The sequence below is a fragment of the Melanerpes formicivorus genome, unplaced genomic scaffold (assembly GCF_026170545.1).
Source record: "Melanerpes formicivorus ecotype bairdi unplaced genomic scaffold, bMelFor1.0.p_v2 SCAF_10, whole genome shotgun sequence".
In the NCBI taxonomy this organism is placed as follows: domain Eukaryota; kingdom Metazoa; phylum Chordata; class Aves; order Piciformes; family Picidae; genus Melanerpes; species Melanerpes formicivorus.
In genome coordinates this window covers 4,774,147-4,799,379 of record NW_027142362.1, presented here as the reverse complement: position 1 = coordinate 4,799,379, position 25,233 = coordinate 4,774,147, and the positions used below count along the sequence as shown (strand labels likewise).

The 25,233-nt window shown below is 45.7% G+C and overlaps 1 protein-coding gene across 1 annotated transcript in view; it reads right to left on the bottom strand.

Moving 5' to 3' along the window:
* The window catches only part of AGBL1 (AGBL carboxypeptidase 1), a 336,406-nt gene that overhangs the window by 185,741 nt on the left and 125,432 nt on the right, over positions 1 to 25,233 (bottom strand). The window contains exon 18 of the mRNA XM_068143395.1: positions 22,794 to 22,974. Coding sequence (XP_067999496.1) covers positions 22,794 to 22,974 — 181 coding nt within the window. The remainder of the gene's footprint in view (positions 1 to 22,793; positions 22,975 to 25,233) is intronic.

The following is a 25,233-nucleotide window of genomic DNA, read 5'->3' as shown; positions in this document are numbered from 1 at the left end:
AGGGAGCTGATAGTGTCCCTGTACTCAGCCCTCAACCTACAGCATCTGGTGAGGCCACAGCTTGAGCACTGGGTCCAATTCTGGATACCACAGGATAGGAAAAACATTGAGGAGAGTGGCCAGAGAAGAGCAAGGAGGCTGGTGAGGGGTTTGGAGGGCATCATTCTAGGAGCAGCTGAGGGAGCTGGGGCTGTTTAGTCTGCAGAAGAGAAGACCGAGGGAAGATCTCATTGCTCTCTACAGCAGGTTGGAATGAGGCTGGTGTTGGTCTCTTCTCCCAAGTAACCAGTAACAGGACAAGAGGAAATAGGTTTGAGTTGTGCCAGAGGTGGTTTAGGTTGGACATTAGGAAAAAATTCTTCAGTGAGAGAGTGGAGAGGGGATGGAACAGGCTGCCCAGCAAGGTGGTAGAGTCCCCACCCCTGGAGGTGTTTCAGGACATGGTTTAGTGGCCATGGTAGTTGGGTTATGGTTGGACTCAATGATCTGAATGATTCCGTGGTTCCATTTGACCCCTCAGCAAGGACTATTGCCCTATTTCACAAGGTTTCTCTGGGTATAGATAATGACAACAGTGATGGCTGGCAGCTTGAACTGTAGCTTTAAAGACCAAAGGAGGAGTTGCTACATGGCAGTCCTCAAATTTTTGTCTCATCTCTGTGCCTAAGAAGAATTCAACAGCCAGGAAAGACTCAACAGGTGTTATAATTGGAGCAAACATTAACCTTTCTAACACCTGAACAGATATCTTCCTGTCAAAGTTGCTTTAGATGGTGTTGAATTTGATGTTTTTTGAAGCCTGTTTTTTCTTAAGCATGCACCCTGAAAACAAAGTACAACTGTAGCTTGCCAGCAACACTCATTACTGTGAGAAAGCTAAAGGTCCATGGAGAGCTTCACAGAGGATGGAGAGATGATTTTCCTCACTGACTGGTTCCCAGGACTCCCTATATTAAATATGAAACCGGAATTCAGAATGTCTCCCTGCTCTGCTTCATCTTTTCTCCCAGCTTGACTTTTCTTTTTTAGCCTTACCCTTAAGATTTCTTACCCCTGGCTCTGCCACTCCAAGCACTTCTTTCCTCTGTACTCAGCCGGGTCTCCCTCACTGTGACTTCAGCTGTAGGCGTTAGCAAAATTGGCTGCTTTGATTAGAAATGTGTGAGTGGAAGGCAGATAATAGCCTGGCTCTCTACACCTGATCTCCCAGTGAGGGGTCATTGATAGGGGTCAACAGCTGAAATAAGTGTCTCATCACATGAGGAGTTTGTGAAGGCAAAGCTGGAGTGTCAAATAAAGTAGAGCACAGCGGTGCTGGGAGTTGGAGGGGGCTGTTATCTATATATTTAGCTTGGCTTGTATTTAGCAAATTTTATTCTGGAGAGGAACTTCCAGCTCAAAACCCAAGGAACCTGAGGCTCTGTATTGAACTACAGAACAGATGCACCCGAGGGACTTGCAATTCCATCCTCCCAGAAATGGGTTTGTCAGAGGGGCTAGGGAAGTTGCAGCCATTCTTCAGCCAGGTCTATGCTCGTCTCTCATCTCACATGTAATAATTCTGCAGTAATAATCTGGAGGCAAGGAGATTTTCTTAAGCCACTTCCCTCATGGGCTCTGATTAAATTATCTTCAGACTAATCCATTTGTTGACTGACACTTGTAACATGCAGACCACCCCAGATGGCTTGACACTGGCCACTGGTGAATCATCACTTTAAATACTACTGTTAGGAATGAAATGTCAAGTAGTGACATTTGATATTCTGCACCAATTACTACTCTGCATGTGGGCACACAAACACCACTTAAGCAGACTCAGAATCAGCCTTTTAGGAGTTCAGGGATCAAAAGAAGCAGACTACTTGTCTTGTCTAGGTTTATAGACTACATTGTTATTGAGGGTCCATTAATCAAGTGTGTGGGGGGGGAAGCCATTAGACTGATGAAGAAAAGAGATGGACTAAAAAAGGTTGCAATGGAGAGGTGTCATTGTTGTGCCACACATCCCAGCCTGCATCATGACTTCCTAACTTGAATGGTCAACAGTAGTGGAAGGTGCCTTACAGAAGGTATTCCTGTTTCAGGTGTGTTGTGAGCCAAAGGTCTGTTCCTCCCCTCAAAATATTTTGATATTTACATTTATAACAGCAGCTATAACAGCAGCTGTGCCACTCTGCTGCTCTCTTTGCCTCTCATGTATAGGAGAGTATAGATCATGACTTTCGCTGCACTGCAGTTCAGATTCAAACTACCAAACAGAGGTGAAAGGAAGGGAGAGGGAAAGTCTGGGTTTGTATCAGGCACAGGATCATGCTTTCAGTCCAAAACTTGATCCTAAACAGCCTTTCTTTAGGGAAAGCTTAGCTGTCCAGCACTGAGAACTTGGGGATTTGAAACCTTATCATAGAATCAGCCAGGTTGGAAGAGGCCTCAGGGATCATCCACTCCAAGCTCCTTATCATCCAGCCCTATCCAATCAACTAGACTATGGCACTAAGTGCCTCATGTAGTCTTTTCCTGAAGATCTCCAGGGATGGCAACTCCACCAACTCCCTAGGCAGCACATTCCCATGGCCAATCTCTCTCTCTGGGAAGAATTTCTTCCTAATATCCAGCCTGAACCTCCCCTGGCACAACTTGAGACTGTGTCCCCTCATTCTGTTGCTGGTTGCCTGGGATGACTGAACAGCTTTTGAGACAACTGTTGAAGCTAATGTTCATTCCTGGCAAAGTCATAAAAGTGAGGTACCTCAGATGTTTAAGCAAAAACTGACTTTAAAATTGTGACCTCAGAGGTGATGAATTCCCATGAGAACATGCACTTTCCAGCTGCCTTCTTTTCTCTTTTGAATACACCATTGACCCTACCTACAGCATCTCCCAGCTCTTTGTGTAGCTACTTCTCTTTTTAGTGAGAATGTGTTCAGAGGAAGCCACCATGATGGATAACAGAAGTCCTTTGACATACTGTGTCGTTTATCACATAACAGCCTCAATCCTGCTAAGAGGGCCTTCTCCATATGTCACTGTCAGCTCCTGTGCCACCCCAATGCATCAAAAAGAAAAGTTTGAATATGGAGCCCTGTAATTCCTAAGTCACAGCTCATTGCAGCTTTCCAGACATGAAGAACCATTCTGTCTATCTGCCAGCTTGTTTGTTTAATTTTCACCATCTCACATGTGAGAAATTAAGTCTTCAGTGTAGAAGAAAACCAGAGAAAAGTCAGAGGTCAAGCAGAGAGAAGGAAGATCAAAATCTCTCTAATTCCATCAGGAATCCAAAGTGGCATTTTGAAGTTGAAAAAGAAAAGGCAGCCTATGAGCACCAGGTATCAGAGAATTAAGAGTCTTCCCACCTTCCCAGTCTGGGAAAGTGGTTCTCTAATGGGCTGATGTGAAGCTAACAAGCTTAAAGCAATGCAGATAAGCTCCTGAACTTGGCTGCCTAATGCAGACATATCTCATCTCTTCAGCCCTCTCAAGGTTACAAAATGGAGCTAAGGCTTCAAGGCAAGCCTCTTGAGATTATCCAGCAGGCCCTGGTTTGAGCCACCTAAAGTAATCAGAAATCACTCCCTAATGCAAAAATTTCAGCAAGTCAGATCCCAGGTGACACCTGAAAACTCAAACAAGAGGAGGCTGGAGCCACTGCTTGGACATCAGCTCTGCTCTGCTTACACTACCATAAATCCACAAGCCTCTGTACTGTCTCCCAGGTGTTAGCACAGATGGCAATCAAACCACCATCCATCCAGGCTCTTTTGCCATTAGCCTGCAGGAATGCAGCCTGACCACAGTGCTGCCTCTGATTAATTTATTACTTCAGTGTGTTTAGGCTGAATACAGACAGAAGCAGCCGGTAGCACTCATGCCTCTTTCTTTGCTTCCTGAATTACCTTCTCTCCTCCAGTGTGATATAGCCAAGGCTGTGGCTCTCCATCTGCTTTTCCAGTCTCCAAAGCATTCATGCAACCACTTACTCTTACAAATATTCAGCCTTGCTCAGAGTCCTGTGTCTGCAGAGCAACCCCAGCACCACCTGGGCATCCATAACTCTCCAGAGAAGCACAGAGCAGACTCATTTTGATCAATATCCTTGAAGAACCCATGGCTGAGCATAGCTCCAACATCTATAGAGGCAAACTGTCATACCAGCCACCTTGTGTGCCTATGAATCACCATTTAGAAAGTTATAACCCTGCCTCTCATGTTCTTTGGGCAATTTACAAAGGTTCCCACCATCATTCCTGGCCCATACTTGTATGAACCTTTTCAGAGACACATTTTGCACTTGCTAGCATCTCCCAGGTTACAGAAACTTCTTTATTATTTGGAGTGACTTTCAGACTTCCCCAGTGTGAGGCATAGAATCAACAAGGTTGGAAAAGGCCTCAAAGATCGTCAGTGTTACATTCCAAGAATTTGCTCTCTACTGAAGGGAGGTTGTAGCCAGGTGGGGCTTGGTCTCTTCTCCCAGGCAACCAGCACCAGAACAAGAGGACACAGTCTCAAGCTGTGCCAGGGGAGGTTTAGGCTCAAGGTGAGGAGAAAGTTCTTCCCAGCAAGAGAGATTGGCCATTGGAATGTGCTGCCCAGGGAGGTGGTGGAGTCACTGCCCCTGGAGGTGTTCAAGAAAGGACTGGACATGACACTTGAAGCCATGGTTTAGTTATGAAGTGTTGGGTGATAGGTTGGACTTGATGATCTCCAAGGTCCTTTCTAACCTTATTGATTCTATGATTCTAATTAAGGTCCCAGTTTGGATCATGAGTGATTTTAAAACATATGCTTTGCCCCTTCATCAGTTGCTTGTCAAGCAGTCTTGTGTATTTGGACTGGATGGGCTTTAAAGGTCCCTTCTCACCCAAACCACACTGTGATTCTATAAGGGACAAGGTTTTGTCTCCTACAATGCAGATTCTTTTGCTTTCTCATCAAAACTCTGACATGCTGTAGTGATTGTTCCAAAGGATTTTGCAATAACTTGATCAGCTTCTATTATTTCAGCCAGATTTGCTCCTGGCATTTTTGATTGCAAGTTTTTCTGCCTTTTTCATGTGCCCTTTGTCATTCAGCAGGTCTGGTGAGGGGAACTAGGGTTGTTTAGCCTAGAGAAAAGGAGGCTGAGAGGAGACTTTCTTGCTCCCTAAAACTTCCTAAAAGGAAGCTGAAGCCATAGAATCACAGAAGCAAGCAGGTTGGAAAAGACCTCCAAGATCATCCAGTCCAACCTATCACCCAGCCAGGTGAAGGTTGGTCTCTTCTCCAAAGGAAGAAGTGACAGGACCAGAGGAAACAGCCTCAAGTTGTGCCAAGAGAGGTTTAGGTCAGGCATGAGGAACAATTTCTTCACAGAAAGGGTTGTCAAGCCCTAGATCAGGCTGCCCAGGGAGGTGGTGGAGTCACCATCCCTGGAGGTATTGAAAAGAGGAGTGGATGTGGTGCTGAGGAACACGGTTTAGTAGCAGTATTTTAGCAGCAGTAGTGGGACTGTGAGCTCTATGGGAGCTGCTAGACTCAGTGATCTCAAAGTCTCTTCCAACCTCAATACTTCCATGATTTTATGATTTCCATTCCATAAAAAAGAGAATTTGCTTTCAAAAGAATCACAGGCAAATTAGAGCTTGAAGATGAATCAACCAACAGTTATTATACTAACCCTTATTAAGATTATTAATATGAAGGAATACAAAAATCAACTTCTTCCTTAGCAAAGGTTTACTGACAAAACTTCATCCTTTTCTGGTGTCACATCACTGCTGTCCTTTCCTAAGGTCTACTTTCTTGAAGGAGAATCACAGAAGATACATTAAACACAATCTTGACAGGTGTGATTTCCATAACCTCTCATAATCCAGCCAAGTGAAAGCTTTCTAGTTGTGGTGCAAGTTTTGGTGTAACCAAGGCCCTTGAGCAGCAGTTTACCAACAGTCTTTTAGTCCCAAATCAGTTTGGACTTCTTAATCCCCTCTGTTCAGTATTTGCAGTAGAATCATAGAATCAATAAGGTTGGAAAAGACCTCAGACATCATCAAGTCCAACCTGTCACCCAACACCTCATGACAACTAAACCATGGCTCCAAGTGCCACGTCCAATCCCTTCTTGAACACCTCCAGTGATGGTGACTCCACCACCTCCCTGGGCAGCACATTCCAATGGCCAACAACTCTTTCTGTGAAGAACTTTCTCCTCACCTCAAGCCTAAACTTCCCCGGCACAGCTTGAGGCTGTGTCCTGTAGAGACATATTAAAGATGCAACAGAATAAGATCCTCCAAGAAGCCTATGGGCAAGTCACTATGAAGCCTTTCAAAGGCCTTCACTCCCCTGCAAGCAGTTTTCTCCCTGAGGCTGCCGGGATGGAGCTCTGAATCAACAACATCACTTCTGCTTTCCTTTGTATTTCAGTCTGGCATGAAGACAGACTTGTTTATGTGTATGAGGGGGAAATAAGAAGCAAAAGAACAATAATTCAGCTAGGGGCAAGCCTTGGTCATTATTTGGACCACTAGGCAACAGGGTTGAATTACAGCTTGCCGTGACAGTACCCTAAATAACTGTTAGCTAGAAATACTAGCTTACATTACAGAAACAATTATGAGAGTTAACCATTTGGAAAAGGAAAACATGCTGCTGAAGAAATGCTGTTCAACCACCACAGTTCTCATTCCTCAGATTAGAATCCAAATTTCAAGAGGGGGGTGGGGGGGGTGGGGGGTGTGTGAAGAAAAGAGATAAATCAATCCAAGTTTATGTCCATGTAAGGCAGCATGTTTTCAGAATAGCACAGAACAAAACATATGCATATTTATGCTGCTGATTTGCACAAATCCATTCCTGTAGGATGAGTGTAATAACCCAAAATGAGAGCACAAATGGCCAGTTAAGAGTCTAAACCCCAACTCGAGTAATTGTCCATGCAAATGCAGATGTCTTTTTTGAGTACAACTGCATCCTTTCACTCCTGACAATCTGGATCAAATCTGGCTTCTATTACCATGATTGTATCTGCATTTACACACACAGAATGCTGGACCATTTGGACCACAGAGCTTTTGGCAAACCTCAAAGCAAGCTCCTTATTTAGGCTCACATCGAGTTTAAACAAGAATTAGCAATGACAGAGTCATAGATTCATAGAATAGTTTGGGCTGGAAGGGACCCCAAAGATCATCCAGTTCTGAGCCCCCTGCCACAGGCAGGGACACCCACACAAAACCAGGTGACCCAAGGCCCTGTCAACCCAACCCTGAACACCTCCAGGGAAGGGACAACCCACAACTTTGCTGGGCATTCTGCTTCAGTGTCCCACCACCCTCATTGCAAAGAGCCTTCCTATAATATCCAGCCCAATTCCCAACCCATCTCAAGCCTCAAAACACTCCCACTTGTCCTACAGCCCCTATCCATTGGAACTGTTGAGATTTCCAGCCACAGTCCTGACCTCGGTGTGCCCCAGGAAAAGCTCCAACCTAAGCACCCCACAGCTGGAAACTGCAGCACAAGAGGAAAGGGAAGTCTGAAAACTCCAGGTGCTGCTGCACCACCCTCAAGCATTGCCAAGCTGCTTCATGAGCACCTAGTATGTCCAACTTAGAGCTAGCCTGTGGAGAATTGGTGCCATGTAGATGCAAGTTCTTGAGGGACCAGTAATCCCATCTGAGTCTGTGAGAGGCAAACAATGGTTTGAGAGCTGCCACTTCTGCTTCACAAAGATTAATAAAATGCTTCAGGAAAAACACAAAAGAGAAGGGGTTTGATAGCTTGGTGGATTTCTTTTCAAGTCACCCTGTGATTTAACACATCTGCTGCAACCCTAAACTACCACAACTTTTCATAGATCAGCTTAACTTACAAGGGACCTCAGAGATCATCTTCTCCCACCTCCCCACCATGGGCAGGGACATCTCTCAACTAGACTCAGCTGCGCAATGCCTCATCCAACCTGGCTTTCAACACCCCCAGGGAGAAGGCATCCAGAACCTCCCTGGGCAGCCTATTCCAGAGTCTCACCACCCTCCTACTGAAGAACTTCTTCCTCAGATCCAAACCCTGCTCTCCCTCAGCTTCAAACCACACCACCCCCTTGTCCTGTGGCTAGACACCCTCATGAAAAGTCCCTCTGCAGCCTTCCTGAACTTCAGTCCAGTGGCTTAAAACCAGCACCTCCCAGCATGCAGAGGCAACAGGTTCAGAGCGTATGAAAAACCTGCTTTGTCCTAGCTCGAAGATGGTACAGTGAGCAATGCCTGAGAGTCAAGTAAATGGTTTGTTATGGCACTTTGAAACCTTCGGGGAGAAAACAAACTGCTGTCCTCAGTACACGCAACAAGAACTGACACCAGTTAAGGAAGGGAGAGGTCTGAGCACTAGCAAAGTTCATTATAACTAACAGCCCTGAGCAGGGCTTTTGTTTTGATGAGAAACTCTGTAATGGAAAGATACACTTGACTTGGATCATTTCTGCTGTTTACAGCGACTGAGGCTCTCTCTTCATATTCTCCTTTTTATTTACATTCCCAGCTGTATTACTGTTATGAATCTGAAAGCTCAAAGCCATTGAAATGGCCACTATTTGATTTTGAGCAGACTGTGTGCTGGATGGGATTATAGATCATTTAAACCTGTCTAAAGAGAGAGAGAGAAGTTGCACAGTTCAAGGGTGCCCTCACCTGCATGTCAGGGAAAGAGACAGAAATTACTGTGACTTAAAGCACTTTTCTCTCTTCTCTTCTCTTGGAAACTAGCATCTGCTGCACAAGACCAGACAACTTACTCCTCAAGTATGAAGTTATTCCAGGGGAGCATGAAGTTATTCCAGGGGAACATGAAGTTCTGCCAGGGGAATGGAGAGGGACTATCTACAAAGGCCTGGAGTGATAGGATTTGGGGCGATAGTTTGAAATGAGAGAAGGAAATTAAACAGGATGTCAGGAACTAGTTCTGCACCATGGGGGTGGTGGAACACTGCAACAGGTCACCCAGGAAGGTGGTTGAGGCCTCATCCCTGGAGATATTCAAGGTCAGGCTCCAAACAATTGAGTGGAGGATGTCTCTGCTGAATGCAGGGGGTTTGGACTAGATGACCTTTGGAGGTCCCTTCTAATCCAAACCATTCTCTGAGTCTATGAAACTCTTTATGTAATGTGCATGTTCTGGAGGCAAGGAACAACTATTCTCCCACTGCCTTTACTCTTGGGATTTTCACATACAGTGTTTACATGTGTTCATAGACACTAGACAGAGACATCAACAGAGGTGTTTGCTATTCCAGGCAGATCACCCAACCAACAAAGGGTCAGCTGCCTTTCCAGCCTAACCCCAAAGATGCTCTTCATTTCCCCTAAAAATAGCCAAGTAAAACACAGCTTAGTCTTAACCTACCACAGCTCCTTCTGTCTTGTGGTTCTGCTCTGCTATCACAGGTGTAAGCCAGACCTGCTTTGCCTAACACTATATCCAAGCACAGAATTCATTCTTGGCTCAGACAGATTTGTAAGCTACAGACCAAGATCTACTAGAGGCTTGGATAAGAGACCACCAATTTTTTTTTAACATCACTGAAGCAAGGATTTAAAACCATGATAGTGCTCTGCAGAAGTGACTGATTAGTGCAATAAACTACACTGCTATATAAGCCTCTTCCCCTGCTTCTTCTTATTTCTAAGTGGTATTAAAATAGTTTATGAGTGTTCAGCTGCTCTGCACTTTACATCCTCTTATGTGTCATAAATGTTGGGGGGAAGACAGAAAAATCATCACTTTTCTAATCCTTGACTTTTGTTTTTATGTTAATGATCTTCTGTTACCTAACAGACAATGAATAGAGGAAACAGTCCTCAAGAAAGAAGTTCCCATTAGCATCACCACTGGTGCTGCTAGTAGAAGACACCACGAAGCAGAGCTAGAACTGGGAAGCAAAGTTTGGCTTTAGGTGTCCCTGGGAGAACTGATACTTCCCTCTCCCTTAAACGGTGAGGGTGACAGAGCACTGGAACAACAGAGAGGTGGTGGAATCTCTTTCTTTGGAGGCTTTCCAAACCCACCTGGATGCATTGCTGTGTGACCTGCTCTAGGTGATCTCTAGAGATTCCCTTCCAATCCCCAAACATTCTGTGATACTACCTTGTAACTTCAAAAATAAACTGAAGCAACAACACGCACACACAAAAAAAAAAAAACACCTCAAAAAAACCCAACACAAAAAATCCACCTCACCAACCTGAGGAAAAAAAGAGATTAAAAAAAAATAAGTGCCCTAAAAACAAATCATATAAAGTAGCCTTCTACGAAGATACTGCTCTGATTGGATTATGTCTACATATTCAGCAATAAATCCTCTGCCCCTGCTTCCATGCTCTAATGCATTCACAGTGGAATAGAGCAGCTCTTCTCCAACTCTTAAAAATCTTAGTCCTGAGGTCCCTGTCATTTGTGACAGACAATTGAAAGCAAACCAAAAGGTGAATTAGGATTGAGCCTATGCTGTTCACTACCACTTCTGTATCCTGCTTCCCCACACATGGAGAAGCCCTAAGGGATACAATGGAACATGGAAACATTTTATAGGAGGACCAATCCACTTGTGACATTCAACAAGCCAGTTTGTTCTAAAAGGCCAAGGAAAAATTGCTGAGCTCTGCACAGTTCTCTCCCCAGCATGATTTGTGTAGATTTTACAGTATGAACCATCACCATCCCCAGGCAGTAAAATGTCCTCACAGTTCCGTGAGAGTCCCCATGGGTTCTTCTATCGCTGACCTTGGGTGTGTTCAAATACTAACTGTAGTGAGCAGACACCCAGGGTGCACCATCACTACAGCCCTTTCCCCTCAGTTTCACTCTTTGCTTTCCCTCCCACCTCCTAGGCTATACAACTTCAAAAGCTCTTCAGTTTTTCTACCCCTTGAAGACTCGGGGCTGCTTTGCAGCACTAAAACTGTGCTGCACTTTTTCCTCTTTTTCCTTCCTGCCTCCTGGCAGGGCTGCCTCTTAGGTTGCAGAAGAGGTCTTGATTTATCACTCTCTGTCATTCCAGCATTGACTCAATTTTCTGGTTTTCATTTTCTTGATGCTTCTGCAGGATGTTTAGGTGGGTTTAAAAATTAGGGATGGCAATTTACTGAAATCACTGGAGCAAAATTTGCCCGTGTAATTACCCCAATTGCATGTGCAATCATGAGCGCCATGAGCACAGGTGAACAATTCAACTTCAGCTGGTCCTCTGCAGGCACATTTTTGCACAAGCAATTTTGAAGACACAAGCCTTGAAATGAAGCTTATTTTTAGGGATAAGTCTCTTCATTCCATTTCTATAAACACCATTTTCAATTGCCAGCCCATTCCTCCAGCACAAGGCCGCAATATATCTCCTCTCCTATCACAGTACTTCACCAGCTTATAGACATAGGAATACTGCATCAATTTCTGGTGTTGCCAGCATAAGAAGGACACAGAGCTGTTGGAGAGAGTCCAGAGGAGGCCATCAAAGATGATCCAATGGCTGGAGCACCTCTGCTATGAGTCAGGCTGAGGGAGCTGGGGTTGTTCAGCCTGGAGAAGAGAAGACTCCAGGGGGACCTTAAAGCAGCTTGCCAGTACCTGAAGGGATCCTGTAGGAAGGCTGCAGAGAAACTTTTCAGAAGGGTGTTTAGAGACAGGACAAGGGGGAACGTTTTGAAGCTGAGGGAGAGGAGGTTTAGACAGAATGTGAGGAAGAAGTTCTTCAATAGGAGGGTGGTGAGACTCTGGAATAGGTTGCCCAGGGAATACCTCCTCACTGGGGGTGTTGAAGACCTGGTTGGATGAGGCCTTGAGCAGCTGAGTCTAGTTGAGAGGTGTCCCTGCCCATGGTGGGGAGGTTGGAGGAGATGATCTCAGAGGTCCCTTCCAACCTGAGCCATTCTAGGATTCTATGATTGCTACACTTGAGAACAGCTTCCAAAGAGAGGGGAGGGAAAAGTGAGAGGTACTACAGACATAAATAGAAATGTTAAAGCCCAGCATTAGCCAAAACACAGAGCTGATCTCGCACATTTTACCCTTGCACAACTAAGCTCCGGAGGTTTTTATTTATAGGTTTTCAAAAAGGATTTCTGTGCATATTTCACAAGACATGATGTGTTTTAATACTTAAAAGGGAGTGAGTGGTCATATAAAACATGAAATGTCACTTGGAACTCCAGGGATGTCCAGCTTTCAGGGCAAAAGAAATACTGCCTGATTTATTACACCGTGTAATATCGGAAGGTATATTACAAGAGACAATAACCTTCATTCCCAGGCAATTTCAGCTTTCCAGGTAGTGTGGATATTGCAGTAAAGTATTGGACATTCTTCATGGCATCTATAAAAGTGAAGTTTTTACAATTTCATTTTGTAGACTTCTCCCTTCCAGTCCCATGAATAACAGCTCCATCTCTGAATCTGTAACTTCCAATAGTCATTAACATGGATAGTAGGCTTGATCTTGGCGTGGGCCACCAAAACAGCCTCTTTACTCATGACATCAGCTCATCTCCAAAACAGTCAACGCTGGTGCCAGCATTGGATGCCTACCACAACCAAGTGAGAAGTAAAATCCAAGTTCAATAGTAATTGATAACCTTTCCCAGTGGAGGTTTATCTCTGTGGCCAGCTGGATCAAGGTTTGCAGATACCTCCTGCACATTCCAAGAAGGAAGACACTCCTGATTTTTAATACAGTTCTTTGATTCCTGCATTGATGCTACTGAGGTATCCTTCACAAACCTTCATCAGGTGACTGTGGAAGTCATTGCAACAGGATCCTTTCCCTATCCCAGGACATAATTATTAAGAGCTGTAACTACAGGACCTACTCTCCTTGTGTGGCCAGGACTAAGGTGGATGAGACTGAATGAGAGCCAGCAGCCCGGAATGCTTTTGATTCTCTCCAATCCTAATGCACAGGCTGTACCGCTAATGCACCAGCTCCTAACAAGGGACCAGCTGCTCCTTGCTTGTCTCTACACAGAGCCTAGCACAGGCACAATTGTTCTGGGAATAATACAGCATGAAGGGGATTCAAATAAGCATAACAACAAACAAAAGGGATAATGATACACAATCAAGCTAACAAGAATAATAGTATAATTCAATCATCTCATTAACTTTACTAAAAGCTAGCTTTGTACCCCAGGCTCCTGGCACCTAAAAACTTCTTCAAAGGAGAGCACACATCTGATTATGAACACCCATCATCAGTCAGGAGAAGAGACACAACTGCAGAACAAAACGATTCCTTTCCCAGCCTATGGAACACCATGTTCATATCTAATATTCATGCTCACTGGAAAATGTACTACCTATCTGAAATGAAATAATTTCAAGGCTAAAAGCTGAAGTGTTTAGTAGTCCAAAAGAGGGATACCTCTGAGGCCACATGGAGTGGGTTTTGCAGTGAAATTCCCAGGTGACCTTGCATCACCGGCGCAAATTTGGTCTGAAAGAGCTGAGGGAGATGCATTCAACTCTTGGGGTACCTTTACTGTTTAAGAGCCTTACAAAGGCAGCACAGGCCTTTTGCAGCTGGAAGACTGATGAAACAGGGGACAATGCATTAGATCTTTCCAGTCCCTAATACGGCCATTAACTAATTAGACTTCGTGGCCATTCAGAAGACAGAAGGCACAGTAATCTCCACTCTGCTGGAGAGCACCGACAACATGGTAGTTCCAGCAGAAACCTGCAAAGAGGAGGATGTGGTCCCAGACTTCAGTGTTTAATAAAAAAGCCTGGACCATGCCCATAGCAGGCTTTCTACTGCTGCCTCTTTTTTGTCCTCTACCAAGGCACACAGACAGCAGTGCAGGTCTCTGGGCAATTTGTCAAAAGCTCGCAGTTGAGTTGGTTTGTTATTAAGCTGGACACCGAGACAAGCAGTTACAATGCAATAGATTGAGTGTGCTCTCCGGTCCCAAACCCTGGAAACATGTGGGCTATGCTGGAAGATAAAAGGAATGACAGCAAAGCACCAAAAATTTCAGCTGATCACCTGCTGGGAAACAAAAGCACCAAGCAATAAAGCCAACCGCTGACACGAGGCCGATGCCGAGGTTCCACAGACAACGCGATCACGCCAGCTCCTGGTTTAGAGCCTCAGCCACACCATAAATTAGGTGAGGGTGTTGGAACAACAGCTGGCTGCTAATTAGTCACAGCCCCCCCTCAGCAGGGTAGCAACAAAGTGGCAGAGAACATCTCAAGTAAATTAAATTGATAAAAAAATCCCTGCTGCAATCACTCCCCCGATAGACCTTTCCTTCATCTCCCCTCTCGGCTTTTTATTTATTGTAATTACTTTAGTAATAAGATTTGTTTCCTTGTTATTATATATATTACCATGCAGGGCAACAACAACAACAGAATAATGGCTGGGAAGAGTTATGGAGCTTATTTATCTCCTTGGCTGTTATTGGGCCACTGGGTGGAGAGAGAGATGAGGAGGTGGGGGCCTGGGAAAAAGCAGTAAATAGAAGAGAACGAATATTCCTCAGGAGCAGAGATGTACAGGGGTATATTTACCAAGGAGGAAACACTGACAATGAATGAGGAAAGCTAATAACTCAAGGGGCCCAGCAGCTCTGGCTGATAAAGGAAGGAATAAACAACGCTGCGTTGGAAGCTCTGTCAGAAGGGAGAGTCCCGGGGTGCAGATGCAGATGGATGTTTATCACAGCAGGAGAACCAAGGATGGGCTGTCACTTCAACACACAGGGCCTTGGTTGAAACTGAGGCACCTTCCACAGCACTGAGGTACTCGGAGAAGGGCACAGTGCAGGGCCAGCCCCTGCTTCTGGCTACAGCAGGGAAGAGCTTGCAGAGCTGAGAGGTGAGGAGGATGGCAGCTCATATTTTATAGCATCATAAAATGGTTTTGGTTGGAAAAGCCCTCTAAGATCATTGTGTCCAACTATTCTTTAACTCTACCAGGGATGGCACTAAACCATGTCCCTCAGCAACACATCTGCTTTTAAACACCTCTGGGGATGGGGATTCAACCAAACTGAGGAGCCTGTTCCAGCCTTTGAGAACCATTTCAGTGAAGAATGCCCCCTGGAACAATTTCAGGCCATTTCTTCTTGTCTTATCTCTTGTTATTAGGGAGAAGAGACTGCCCCCCACCTAACTCCAACCTCTTTTGGGGGAGTTGCAGAGAGCAATGAGGTCTCCCCTCAGTCTCCTTTTCTCCAGGCTGAACAAGCCCAGTCCCCTCAGCTGTTCCTCACCAGACCTTCTCTCCTATCCCCTGCCTGAAAGGAGGTTGGAGTGAGGTGCAGGTCAGGGTTCTGCTAAGTAACAAGCAATAGGAAAAGACCAAGTGTTCTCACATTGTGTCAGGGGAAGTTTAGGTTGAATATTAGGAAAGATTTCTTCACTGACAGGGTTGTCAAGCACTAGAACAGGCTGCCCAGGGAGGTGGTGGAGAGGTAGTTAAAAAAAAAATGTGTAGATGTGGTGCTGAGGGCCACAGCTTAGTGGTGACCTGATCTGACCATGATCTTAAAAGGTCTCTTCCAACAGAAGCAACTCTATGATTAATTGGGGAGAAAAATAAACTCCTCTTCCAGCCTTCCCACATCCCTGCACTATCCTTAGGGAAACACACATCACAGATTACCTGCTCCAGAGAGAGCCTTTGGAGTGTTTGTGCAGTGTGTGGCAACAATTTAGTTATGCATGCTAGAATCTCAGAATTCAACTCCTCCTCTAGCCTCTGACCACAAAGAAGAGAGAGAAAGAGGACAAGACAAGAGGGATGTCTGCAGTTGTACAGATTTGTGTGACATCACCTCAATATTTAATCCTTGAAGATGCAGGTCTGGATCATAAAGTGATTCCTTAGACTGGCCATTAGCCTTTTTTTCCTGTCCCTGATCAGTTCTGCCTCTTATTGTCCGCAGAGCATAATGTCTCAATGAAAAAGAGTAAGCATTAATATCAAGAGGGGAAAAACCCCACATGTAGAAAAACACTGTGTTTGGCATAAAGAGACCAATGTGCTCCTGCTCCTCCTTCATAAAACAAAGGACCAGGTTCCCAGGAATAAGTGGGAGCACCCTCAGTTTCACCTTTGCACATGGTAAGAGCATGCAGAGGGCACCTGTTCTAGGAGGGATGGTAGTGGACATTTCTGTCTCTCCATTTCAGAAACTGTCAGAGTAAAGCTTTTCACTGCTGGACTGAGGAGGTGGTGGAGAAAGAACCAGAAATAAAACAGAATAAAGTAAACAGGCTAAATTAAGTGGGAGTGAATATCAATGGAGAGGCAAGAAACCCATCACCTCACCTGCCTTACTTTTGAGCAGCAGCAAAGCTTACTCAGCCCATGCTGTGGGAGGGCAGGAGCAGGAGGGAACAGAGAAAGAAGAGTCCATGGCTACAATCCAAAATGCAAATCAGGATTTCCCCTTCATAACTGCTACTATGGTTACTCCATGGCTTCGAAGAACTCATGCAGCTTCCAAAAACAACTCATCTTCCTTTACCAAGAAGAGACTCACCAGCTCCCCATCTCATAGAATCACAGAATGTTTGGGGTTGGAAGGGACCTCCAGAGATGGAGTCTAACCCCCTGCCAAAGCAGGATTCACCTAGGGCAGGCCACAACAGAACAGCAACCAGAAACAGAATGAGGGGGGACAGTCTCAAGTTGTGACACAGTCTCAAGTTGTGCCAGGGGAGGTTCAGGCTGGATATTAGGAAGAAGTTCCTCCCAGAGAGAGAGATTGGCCATGGGAATGTGCTGCCCAGGGAGGTGGAGGAGTTGCCATCCCTGGAGATCTTCAGGAAAAGACTACGTGAGGCACTTAGTGCCATGGTCTAGTGCCATAGACAGGGCTGGGTGATAGGTTGGACTGGGTGATCTTGGAGGTCTCTTCCAACCTGGTGATTCTATGATATCCAGGGAGGTTTTGAAAGTCTCCGGAGATGGTGACTTTCAATCTCTTGCAAAAGAATTGAACCAATCAAATGCATCAAGTTTTTTTTTTCAGTGAAAATCTTCTTTGATTCAGAAGGAGGGAGAGGAGAGTGAGAGAAAAATTAAGTGGAAGTGAAGGGAAAGAAAGAAGGTGGCAATGCAGGAGTGAGATATGAACTCTGTGAGCTGCAGTATTGGCCATGCAGGGAATTTGTCAGTGGGAAAAGAATTTCTGAGCACAAATTACAAAGCCATCCCAGGAGCAGTCTGCACATGAAGTGTTTTTTAAAACAAAAAAAATCACTTCCCCAGGAACTTCCACTTCTTGCTTGATCAATGGTCTTGCAAGGCCAATCATTTTTAATCTAACACTTCTGGGAACTGGGGAGGGGGGAACCCTCATCAAACAGGCACAGTTGGCAAATATCAAGTGTTAGCATTTGGCATCATTTATTACTGCTGTTTATGGTGGTGTAAATTAGGTTGTACTGATAGAATTAATAACCCTACATTTAGGTGTAATAAATAGCAATATTTATCCAGAACTGCAGCGTCTGGAGGAGTCCAGCCAAGACCACAAAGTGCTGCCTACCATGCTGTAACTGTGAGCAGAAGTGCCAGGTGTGTATGTGGGGATGGTTCACAGGTCTGAGCAGATGCTGGGGAACAGCTGCTTGAGCAGGCTGCTGACAGGAGGGTACACAGCAGGTACACCTGAAGACAGTCTATGAGCACATCTCAAGTTCCCATGCAGCTGCACAGGCATGTGTGAGCACACACAGAGCAGTGCTCCAGCTGCTGCTGCTGAGTGTGTGTGGAACAGTGCAGACAGCAAAGTGCCCTGCTGCTTCGTAAAAACCCCTTGCTGTGCTGCTGTACTTAGGTTTTTTACAAGTTCCACAGTATCTATCTGATTGGAAGAGACTTCAGAGCTCATCCAGTCCAACCCTCACCCCAGCACTGCACGGTCACCACTAAACTGTGTACCTAAGCACCAGGTCCACAGCTGCTTGAACACCCCCAGGGATGGTGACTCCAGCACTGCCCTGGGCAGACCATTCCAGGGTTTGAGAACCTTTTCAGTGAAGAAACATTTCCTAACATCCAGCCTGAACCTCCCCTGGCACAGCTTGAAGCCACTTCTTCTTGTCCTGTTGCTTGACACCAAGCAGAAGAGGCTGCCCCCTCCTCACTCCAACCCACTTTCAGGTAGTTGTATAGAGCAATGAGGTCTCCCCTCAGCTTCCTCTTCTCCAGGCTGAACACCCCCAGCTCCCTCAGCCCCTCCTCATAGCCCAGGTGCTTCAGGCCCTTCTCTGGACACACTCCATCACCTCAATGTCCTTCCTGTAGTGAGGGGCCCAGATCTGAACACAACACTCAAGGTATGGCCTCAGCAGTACTGGATACAGACGAATGATCACCTCCATGTTCCTGCTGGCCACAGTGTTTCTGATACAAGCCAGGATGTCACTGGCATCTAGGACTGAGTCCAACCATCAACCTAAGACCACTATGGCCATTAAATCACATCCCAAAGTGCCATGTCCACACATTTCCCAAACATCTCCAGAGACAGTGACTCTACCATCTCCCTGGGCAGCCTGTTCCAGTGCCTGATCACTCTTACAGTAAAGAATTTGTTCTTGATATCCAAATGTGAACTCCCTGGCACAATTTCAGGCTGTTTCCTCTTGCTCTATCACCTAATACTAGAAAGAAGAGACCAACCCCCACCTGGCTGCAACCTCCCTTCAGGGAGTTGTAGAGAGCAATGAGGTCTCCTCTCCCTCTAAGTATTTCCTATTTTACTGTGATTCAGAGGCTAGAAGTGTAGGTGCAGGTAGAGAGCCATAAGACCAAGCAACAGTTACTGCTTTGGATTCTCACAGAACAACTTGTGCAGAATAAAGTCAGGCTGCAAGGGCACCTCCTAATAATTTTATGGCTGTCACTTCAAACTGACTTACACTACAAGTCTTGGAGATTAATACCATTTTTCCCCCCTTGTCATTTACATAGGAAAACAAGGAAATTAAAATATGCAAATAACCCTATCAGGTCAGACCACAGGTCTGACATCCTGTCACCAGTGGTGGTCAAAAGCCAGCATCTAGAGCAAGTGTAAGATGAGCTTCCTGAAAAGCAGTGCCTATGATTTCATTTAAAATACACAGCAATTATCAGATCAACTGAATGTTATTTGATAAACCCTACAGCTGAGAGCTGTTCAGGAAGGAGCTAAACACTCAGCCACACACAGCAAGCCAAACATTCACCAAGTCCCTCTGGACTGAAGAGAGTCCAACTGGCTGCAGTACAAACACCAAAGCAGTGATCTAGATTGTTACGTGACGACAACCCCACTCGTACACGCACGCTGGCATCACCACTACCTTTGTTTTGCATCAGTGACAGGGCTGCAAGTCCCTCCATTGCTGCCTGACAGACAGGAACAGATTCTCAAGCAGTGACAGAAGCGTAAGGGAGGGTGGAGAGCTGCTTCCCAGCTCAGCCACACGCAGCCGGAGCGTAATCACATTACTGCGATGCTATCTGTGTCAGAGGAACACTCTCCACATGCAACTTTCAGATCACATTAACCAAAGCAAACACCAAGGCCCTGATCATCTTTGTTGCTGTGTGCAGGCTCCAAAAGTGTGATGGTTTGGTACCCTGCTGGCATGAGCATCTTCTGCTGAGCTGTGCCTGAGGCAGGGAGGGAGGCAGCAGGGGAAGGGACACAGCTGGGCTGCTGGAAGAAAAGCTTCGTAACCACACACTGGCATTTGTGTCTGACAGGCAGGGAAGTGTTATCCACACACCAGCACACAGGGCTGAGGAGCAGGGAGAGGAAGGAGAGTCAAAGAACTGCCAACAGCAACAAAAGAAGAATCCACCTCTTTCTTAAATAAAGATAGATACTGAGCTAGCAAGACAAAAGCAGAGGTGCTGAAAGAGAAGGAATCTTTGTTTCACAGTGAGAGATAAGATCGATGGTTACCACATGTAGGTGTTCTCAGTGTCAAGAAGACAGAGCCAAGATACTTGCTGGCTTGGTTAGTGGATTTGATGCACTCAGTATGTCCAGCCCTCATGCGGGGTGGGGGGAAGGTGTGAGAGCACAGCAACTTGTATAAAACGAGAACAGAACAGTTGGGATGCTGGCAGAGGGAGCACCAGACACTCCAGCAGTCTGCTCGGGGATGCCTGGTGGGACTTCCACAAAAGGGATTGTGAATCCCAGGCTAAACAGATTGCTCCATGAAATGAGTTGTGAAATGGATTCTACAGATGTAAGAAATACTTTGCAAGTATCTTCTTACAAGTGCTGTGGTCGATACTGGGCTGTAGACCAGATCCCTCAGAAAACAGATTCCCTCCCAACATTAACTTGAAAGTCAGCAGTGTTTACTACAGCATTTAAACCTGGACAAGGTGGAACACGAAGTAGCCAAATAAATCTGCATGTGCACTTATAGACATTAAGGGCCTGAAAGACACTTTCCTCCTGCAATGTACGTGGTTGTCTTCAGACCACCACTAAAGCTGAAGCCCAGAACAAAAGCATTTCTGGCAGTGGGAAAGGATCCAGGTCTACTAAAAAAGCACATGAGAAGAAATGAAGAATGGGAGGGCCACAGGAGGCTTCATGGGACAAACCTCTTTAGATTTAAGCATAAAGAAATGGTTCTCTCCCTGCTCCAGGCCTCATGATCCGTAACAGAACCATGGCCAGGTCCCTGCTCCCGTGCTCCTGTCCCATCTGCCAGGCACACTAAACTTTCACTCCCACTGGATTTAGGTGCATTTTAAGCTCATCTGCGCCAGGCAAAACACCTTCCCATGTGACATGAGCTCAGGCAGTGCACTTCATGCAGGTGCCACCAAGAGCCGTGTCCTCCCTCCTGAGGGCTTCTCCTCTTCTATACTTGCTCCTGACAGCTGGAGGAAAAAAGGTCAGACATTCCCTCCAGTCCTCCATCTGCTGGAAACTTCAATTAAGTGCAGTGAAAGGGGAAAAAAAGAAAGAAAAACAAAACAAAACAAAAGAAACAAGAAACTGGGGGAAAGCCACAACCTTTCCTTCTCAATTCTGTTGTCTGGAAAGATCAGGGAAGAATTTAGGGAAGCCTCAGCCAGAGCATTCACATACTCTGGGGAAGCAGCCAGCTACCCTGAATGGTCCTCCCAGACTGCTGATGTGCCTAAGTCCTGAGGAGCGTAGCAGCACAAAAGCTATCACTGTTCTTAGGTCCAGACTGCAGACTGGCAGAGAAGCCCAAGCTGCTCTCTGCTGAACACCTCACCCCAAACTGCAATGAATTAGTTCAGAACCCAGCTCAGCTCACTTGTTGCTCAGGATTGTTCCTCTGCTTCTGCAGCATTCGATCTGTACAACCTGACACAAAAGCAGATGAAAGAATCTAGCTTAAGGAAAACTGTTCCTCCACACTCTGCTCTGTGTTTCAGTATTTGTCTAACCCCAGCTTCCAGCTTCAAGACCTGTTGTATGTTACATTGCAACAAGCCAGGGGATGCAGGTATTGCCCAAACCTGCAAGACCTTCTGATCAGAACAGATAACTTAGCAGCTCCCTGTGGGATATGACCATAATGTCTTGCATCAGAAACAGTCATTAACTGCCAGTTATTAATCTAGTCTGAAAAAGAGAAGATGTAGAGGGGATTTAATAAATGTTTGTAAATATCTGAGGGCTGGGGGTCAGGAGGCAGGGGCCAGGCTCTGCTCACTTGCTCCCTGTGATAGGACAAGGAGCAATAGATATAAGCTGCAGCACAGGAGGTTCCACCTCAACACAAGGGGAAACTTCTTTACTGTAAGGGTCACAGAGCACTGGAACAGGCTGCCCAGAGGGGTTGTGGAGTCTCCTTCTCTGGAGACTTTCAAGGTCTGTCTGGATGCATTCCTTTGTGACCTGAGCTAGATTGTATGGTCCTGCTCTGACAGGGGGGTTGGACTTGATGATCTCTTTGGGTCTCTTCCAACCCTTGACATCCTGTGATCCTGTGAACCTACAGTCACTCCACAAACACACAAAGTGAGCAAACTCCACCATTTCCAGAGACATTTTCCAGCACAGTACCAGCCTGCCTTATAGTGCACTCTTCAAGCCTTCAAAAGGAACTCCTCTCACTGGCTGCACAGTAATATTTATTTCATGTTAACATATTAGGAGCAGAGTTGCATTTTCTCCACTCATGTACAGTGAGAAGGCAGGCAAGTTACTGTGGGTGGGCAGGGATGATGTAAAGGCAAAGAATGCAGAAAAAGAGAGTCAGTATTTTCCAAGCTCAGGTTCAGTATCTCTTAGGAAACGTGGGAGAGAAGATTGAAAAGGAGGTGGGAGAAGGAGGGAGCTTTACTATCTGGAAATATTTCCATGAAAAAATGAAAATTGAATAGATCCTTACTCATCTTACCCTCCACTAGGCTACACAAAGCATTAATTAAAGCCAGTTATTCCCAAGCATATCTGCCTCGCAGGTGAAGCCGGCCCTGCTGCTGCAGCAGAATAGATAAGACCATTTATCAAGAGAGATCCTGTTTCTCTAGCACCACTAATACTCCACCCAGGCAGCTGAGAGATCTTATGGCCACATGTAGCACAGAAATCACATGCCTCTGACAAATGCAAGCCAGCACACCGTGCTGGGCCTTAGGCTCACATTTCCCACACAGGATCAAAAATAGGGTGAACAAAACACCAGACAAAGGGAGTTCTGCTCACCCAAACCACCGAACACAAGCCCTGCCTGGTGCACAGGTTAAAAAACCTCCAGACAGACCCAGCAAAGCCCCAGAACAAGTACATGTCACAACTCACTTGCCATTGATGACTCCATCAGGATTCAGCATGGGGATGATCTTGAAAATGAAACATTTCCTCAGGAGCTCAGCAATGGGATCGCTGCTCACCAGGAACTCCAGGGTGCCCTTCATTACCCAGCTGGCATTGCTCTCCCCAGGGTGAACACGAGCCATCAGGAACACATAGGGACGGTTGGCTGTGAAACAAAGCAAGAAGACCTTATTGCTCTCTACATCTACCTGTAGGGAGGTTGTAGCCAGGTGGGGTTGGTCTCTTCTCCCAGGCAACCAGCACCAGAACAAGAGGACACAGTCTCAAGCTGTGCCAGGGGAGGTTTAGGCTCGAGGTGAGGAGAAAGTTCTTCCCAGAGAGAGTTGTTAGCCTTTGGAATGTGCTGCCCAGGGAGGTGGTGGAGTCACCATCCCTGGAGGTGTTCAAGCGGGGACTGGATGTGGCACTTGGTGCCATGGTTTAGTAGTCATGAGGTCTTGGGTGATAGGTTGGACTTGATGATCTTTGAGGTCTTTTTCAACTTTATTGATTCTATGAAATAGCTAAGAGGGACTGTTGCTTTTGGAGGAGTTTTCTTCTTTGCATAACACAGAGCCACACTCAGGTTTGTGAAACTGATTTTCAGGAGTTGTAACTAGAAGAGTTCAGCAGTTTCAAGCAATACTATTGACATGTGAGAGGTGAAGTGGGAATTTGGGGTAGGGGAGAGAGTTCAGGGGATTGCTTCTTAAAAGAAAAAGCTAATTATATCATTTAAAAAAACCCCAAAACTCAGTGAAATCAAAGCCTTGCCAAGCACTTCATTGATGAGCTCTACTGACATTGGTTCAAAGCAGACTTGCAATGTAAAGAGGAGAAGTTTCCTTGTCTTTAGGTATGTTATTTGCTATTCCTGTGAAAAAGCACCAGCAGTTGGTCTAGCTAAGTCTCCAGAAGCTCTCAGTGTACATATGCTTGGAAATGACCAAACCTGACAGCAGATTCTTTGAGAATCCCATCTGTGCTGAGCGTACTCCACGGATGGGCCCAGGAAATGGGAGAAGGCAGAGGGAGACACCTGCCAGGCACGGAACATAAAGGGAAAGGACAAAGCAATTATCTGTCTTAAAATGATCCTTTTGTGAGCAGTCACAATCTCAGGCCATTGTCACAAGTCAACCTGACAGATTTACTTTAGTGGAAACCATTATCTGTCAGCCCATCAGGGCGATGCCAGGATAGGTTTGTCCTGAAACGTCAGAGCTCAGGCTCTGCTCCCTTGTGTGAAGTGAGAGACCCCAGCTGACAGGCTCGGGAGTGGCAACAGGACAGAAAACACAACCAAAAGCATCAGATGAGTGCCTTGGTAAACAAATGCTGAATGAACAAGTTCTATACCTTCACTCAGCTCCCTAATGTTTTGCAATTCATTAATCAATTAACATGACTCGGGGAGGCAGAACACTGTGTTGAAAAACGCTCAGGTAAAGACTAATCCCTCATTTTTCTGCTCACTAGGTACATTACAGTGCAATTTATTTACACCTTCCAGGGATGCACTCAGACCTGGACACAAACACCCCCTCCTATTCTCCACACTTCTCTTGAGCAGCTGGTGGGCACTAGGAGAGTGAACTGCACTCTCAGCTCAAAGAGCTCATACAGAGCAATCATCATCAGGTCCAGTAAAGCCACTGGAACCCTTATTTTTCTTAACAGCCATATATTTGTCCTTCACCATTCTTGCACCTTCCCTTACTGTGAGGTTAGTATATTTTGATCAATGCATAAACACAAGTGCATAAGGCACTTATGGTCTGCAGAAGATGCCTTTGGCTCCTGCAGAACTCCCAGCCAAACACAAAAAGCTCAGAGCACACCATTTCTATTCTGCTCCAGCTAGCTGTGCATTATAAGCCTACCTAAGCAATGCTTTCAAATAGCCACAAGCCAAAACTAGCTTTCACAAAGACATCAGCTGCATTTTGCCATTTCCAACCATTTTCTCCTCTCTCCCATCACCATGATTTAGTGCCGTTTCGCAGGCTCGTTGCTGAGCTGAACTTACAGGGCTGTGCTGTTGCAGCCGAGAATGAGGCTCTTGAGGACTCCTAATGGACAACAGCTGTAAATAGCACGAAGCAAAACAAAACGTGCTCTCTTTTGCGATTGATGAATACAGCTTTAACAACTCTTATCTCCTCTGTATATTGAGAGAGTGAGCACAGCATCTGAATTGGGAGCTTATTTCCTCAGCTGAAGCAAGAAAACAGAGAAACCGAGCAAGGATTTTCTCATCTCAGAAGCAAAGGAAATTCTGCTATGATTCTGCTAATTACAAATAGCATGGGACCAGCAGAGACCTGACTTCTGTTCTTCCTCTCAAGGATGATCAAAGTCGAGCTTGCCTTACTGAGATTCAATGTCAGAAAAGCTTCTGGAGTTTCCAGATCTCAAACCCCAG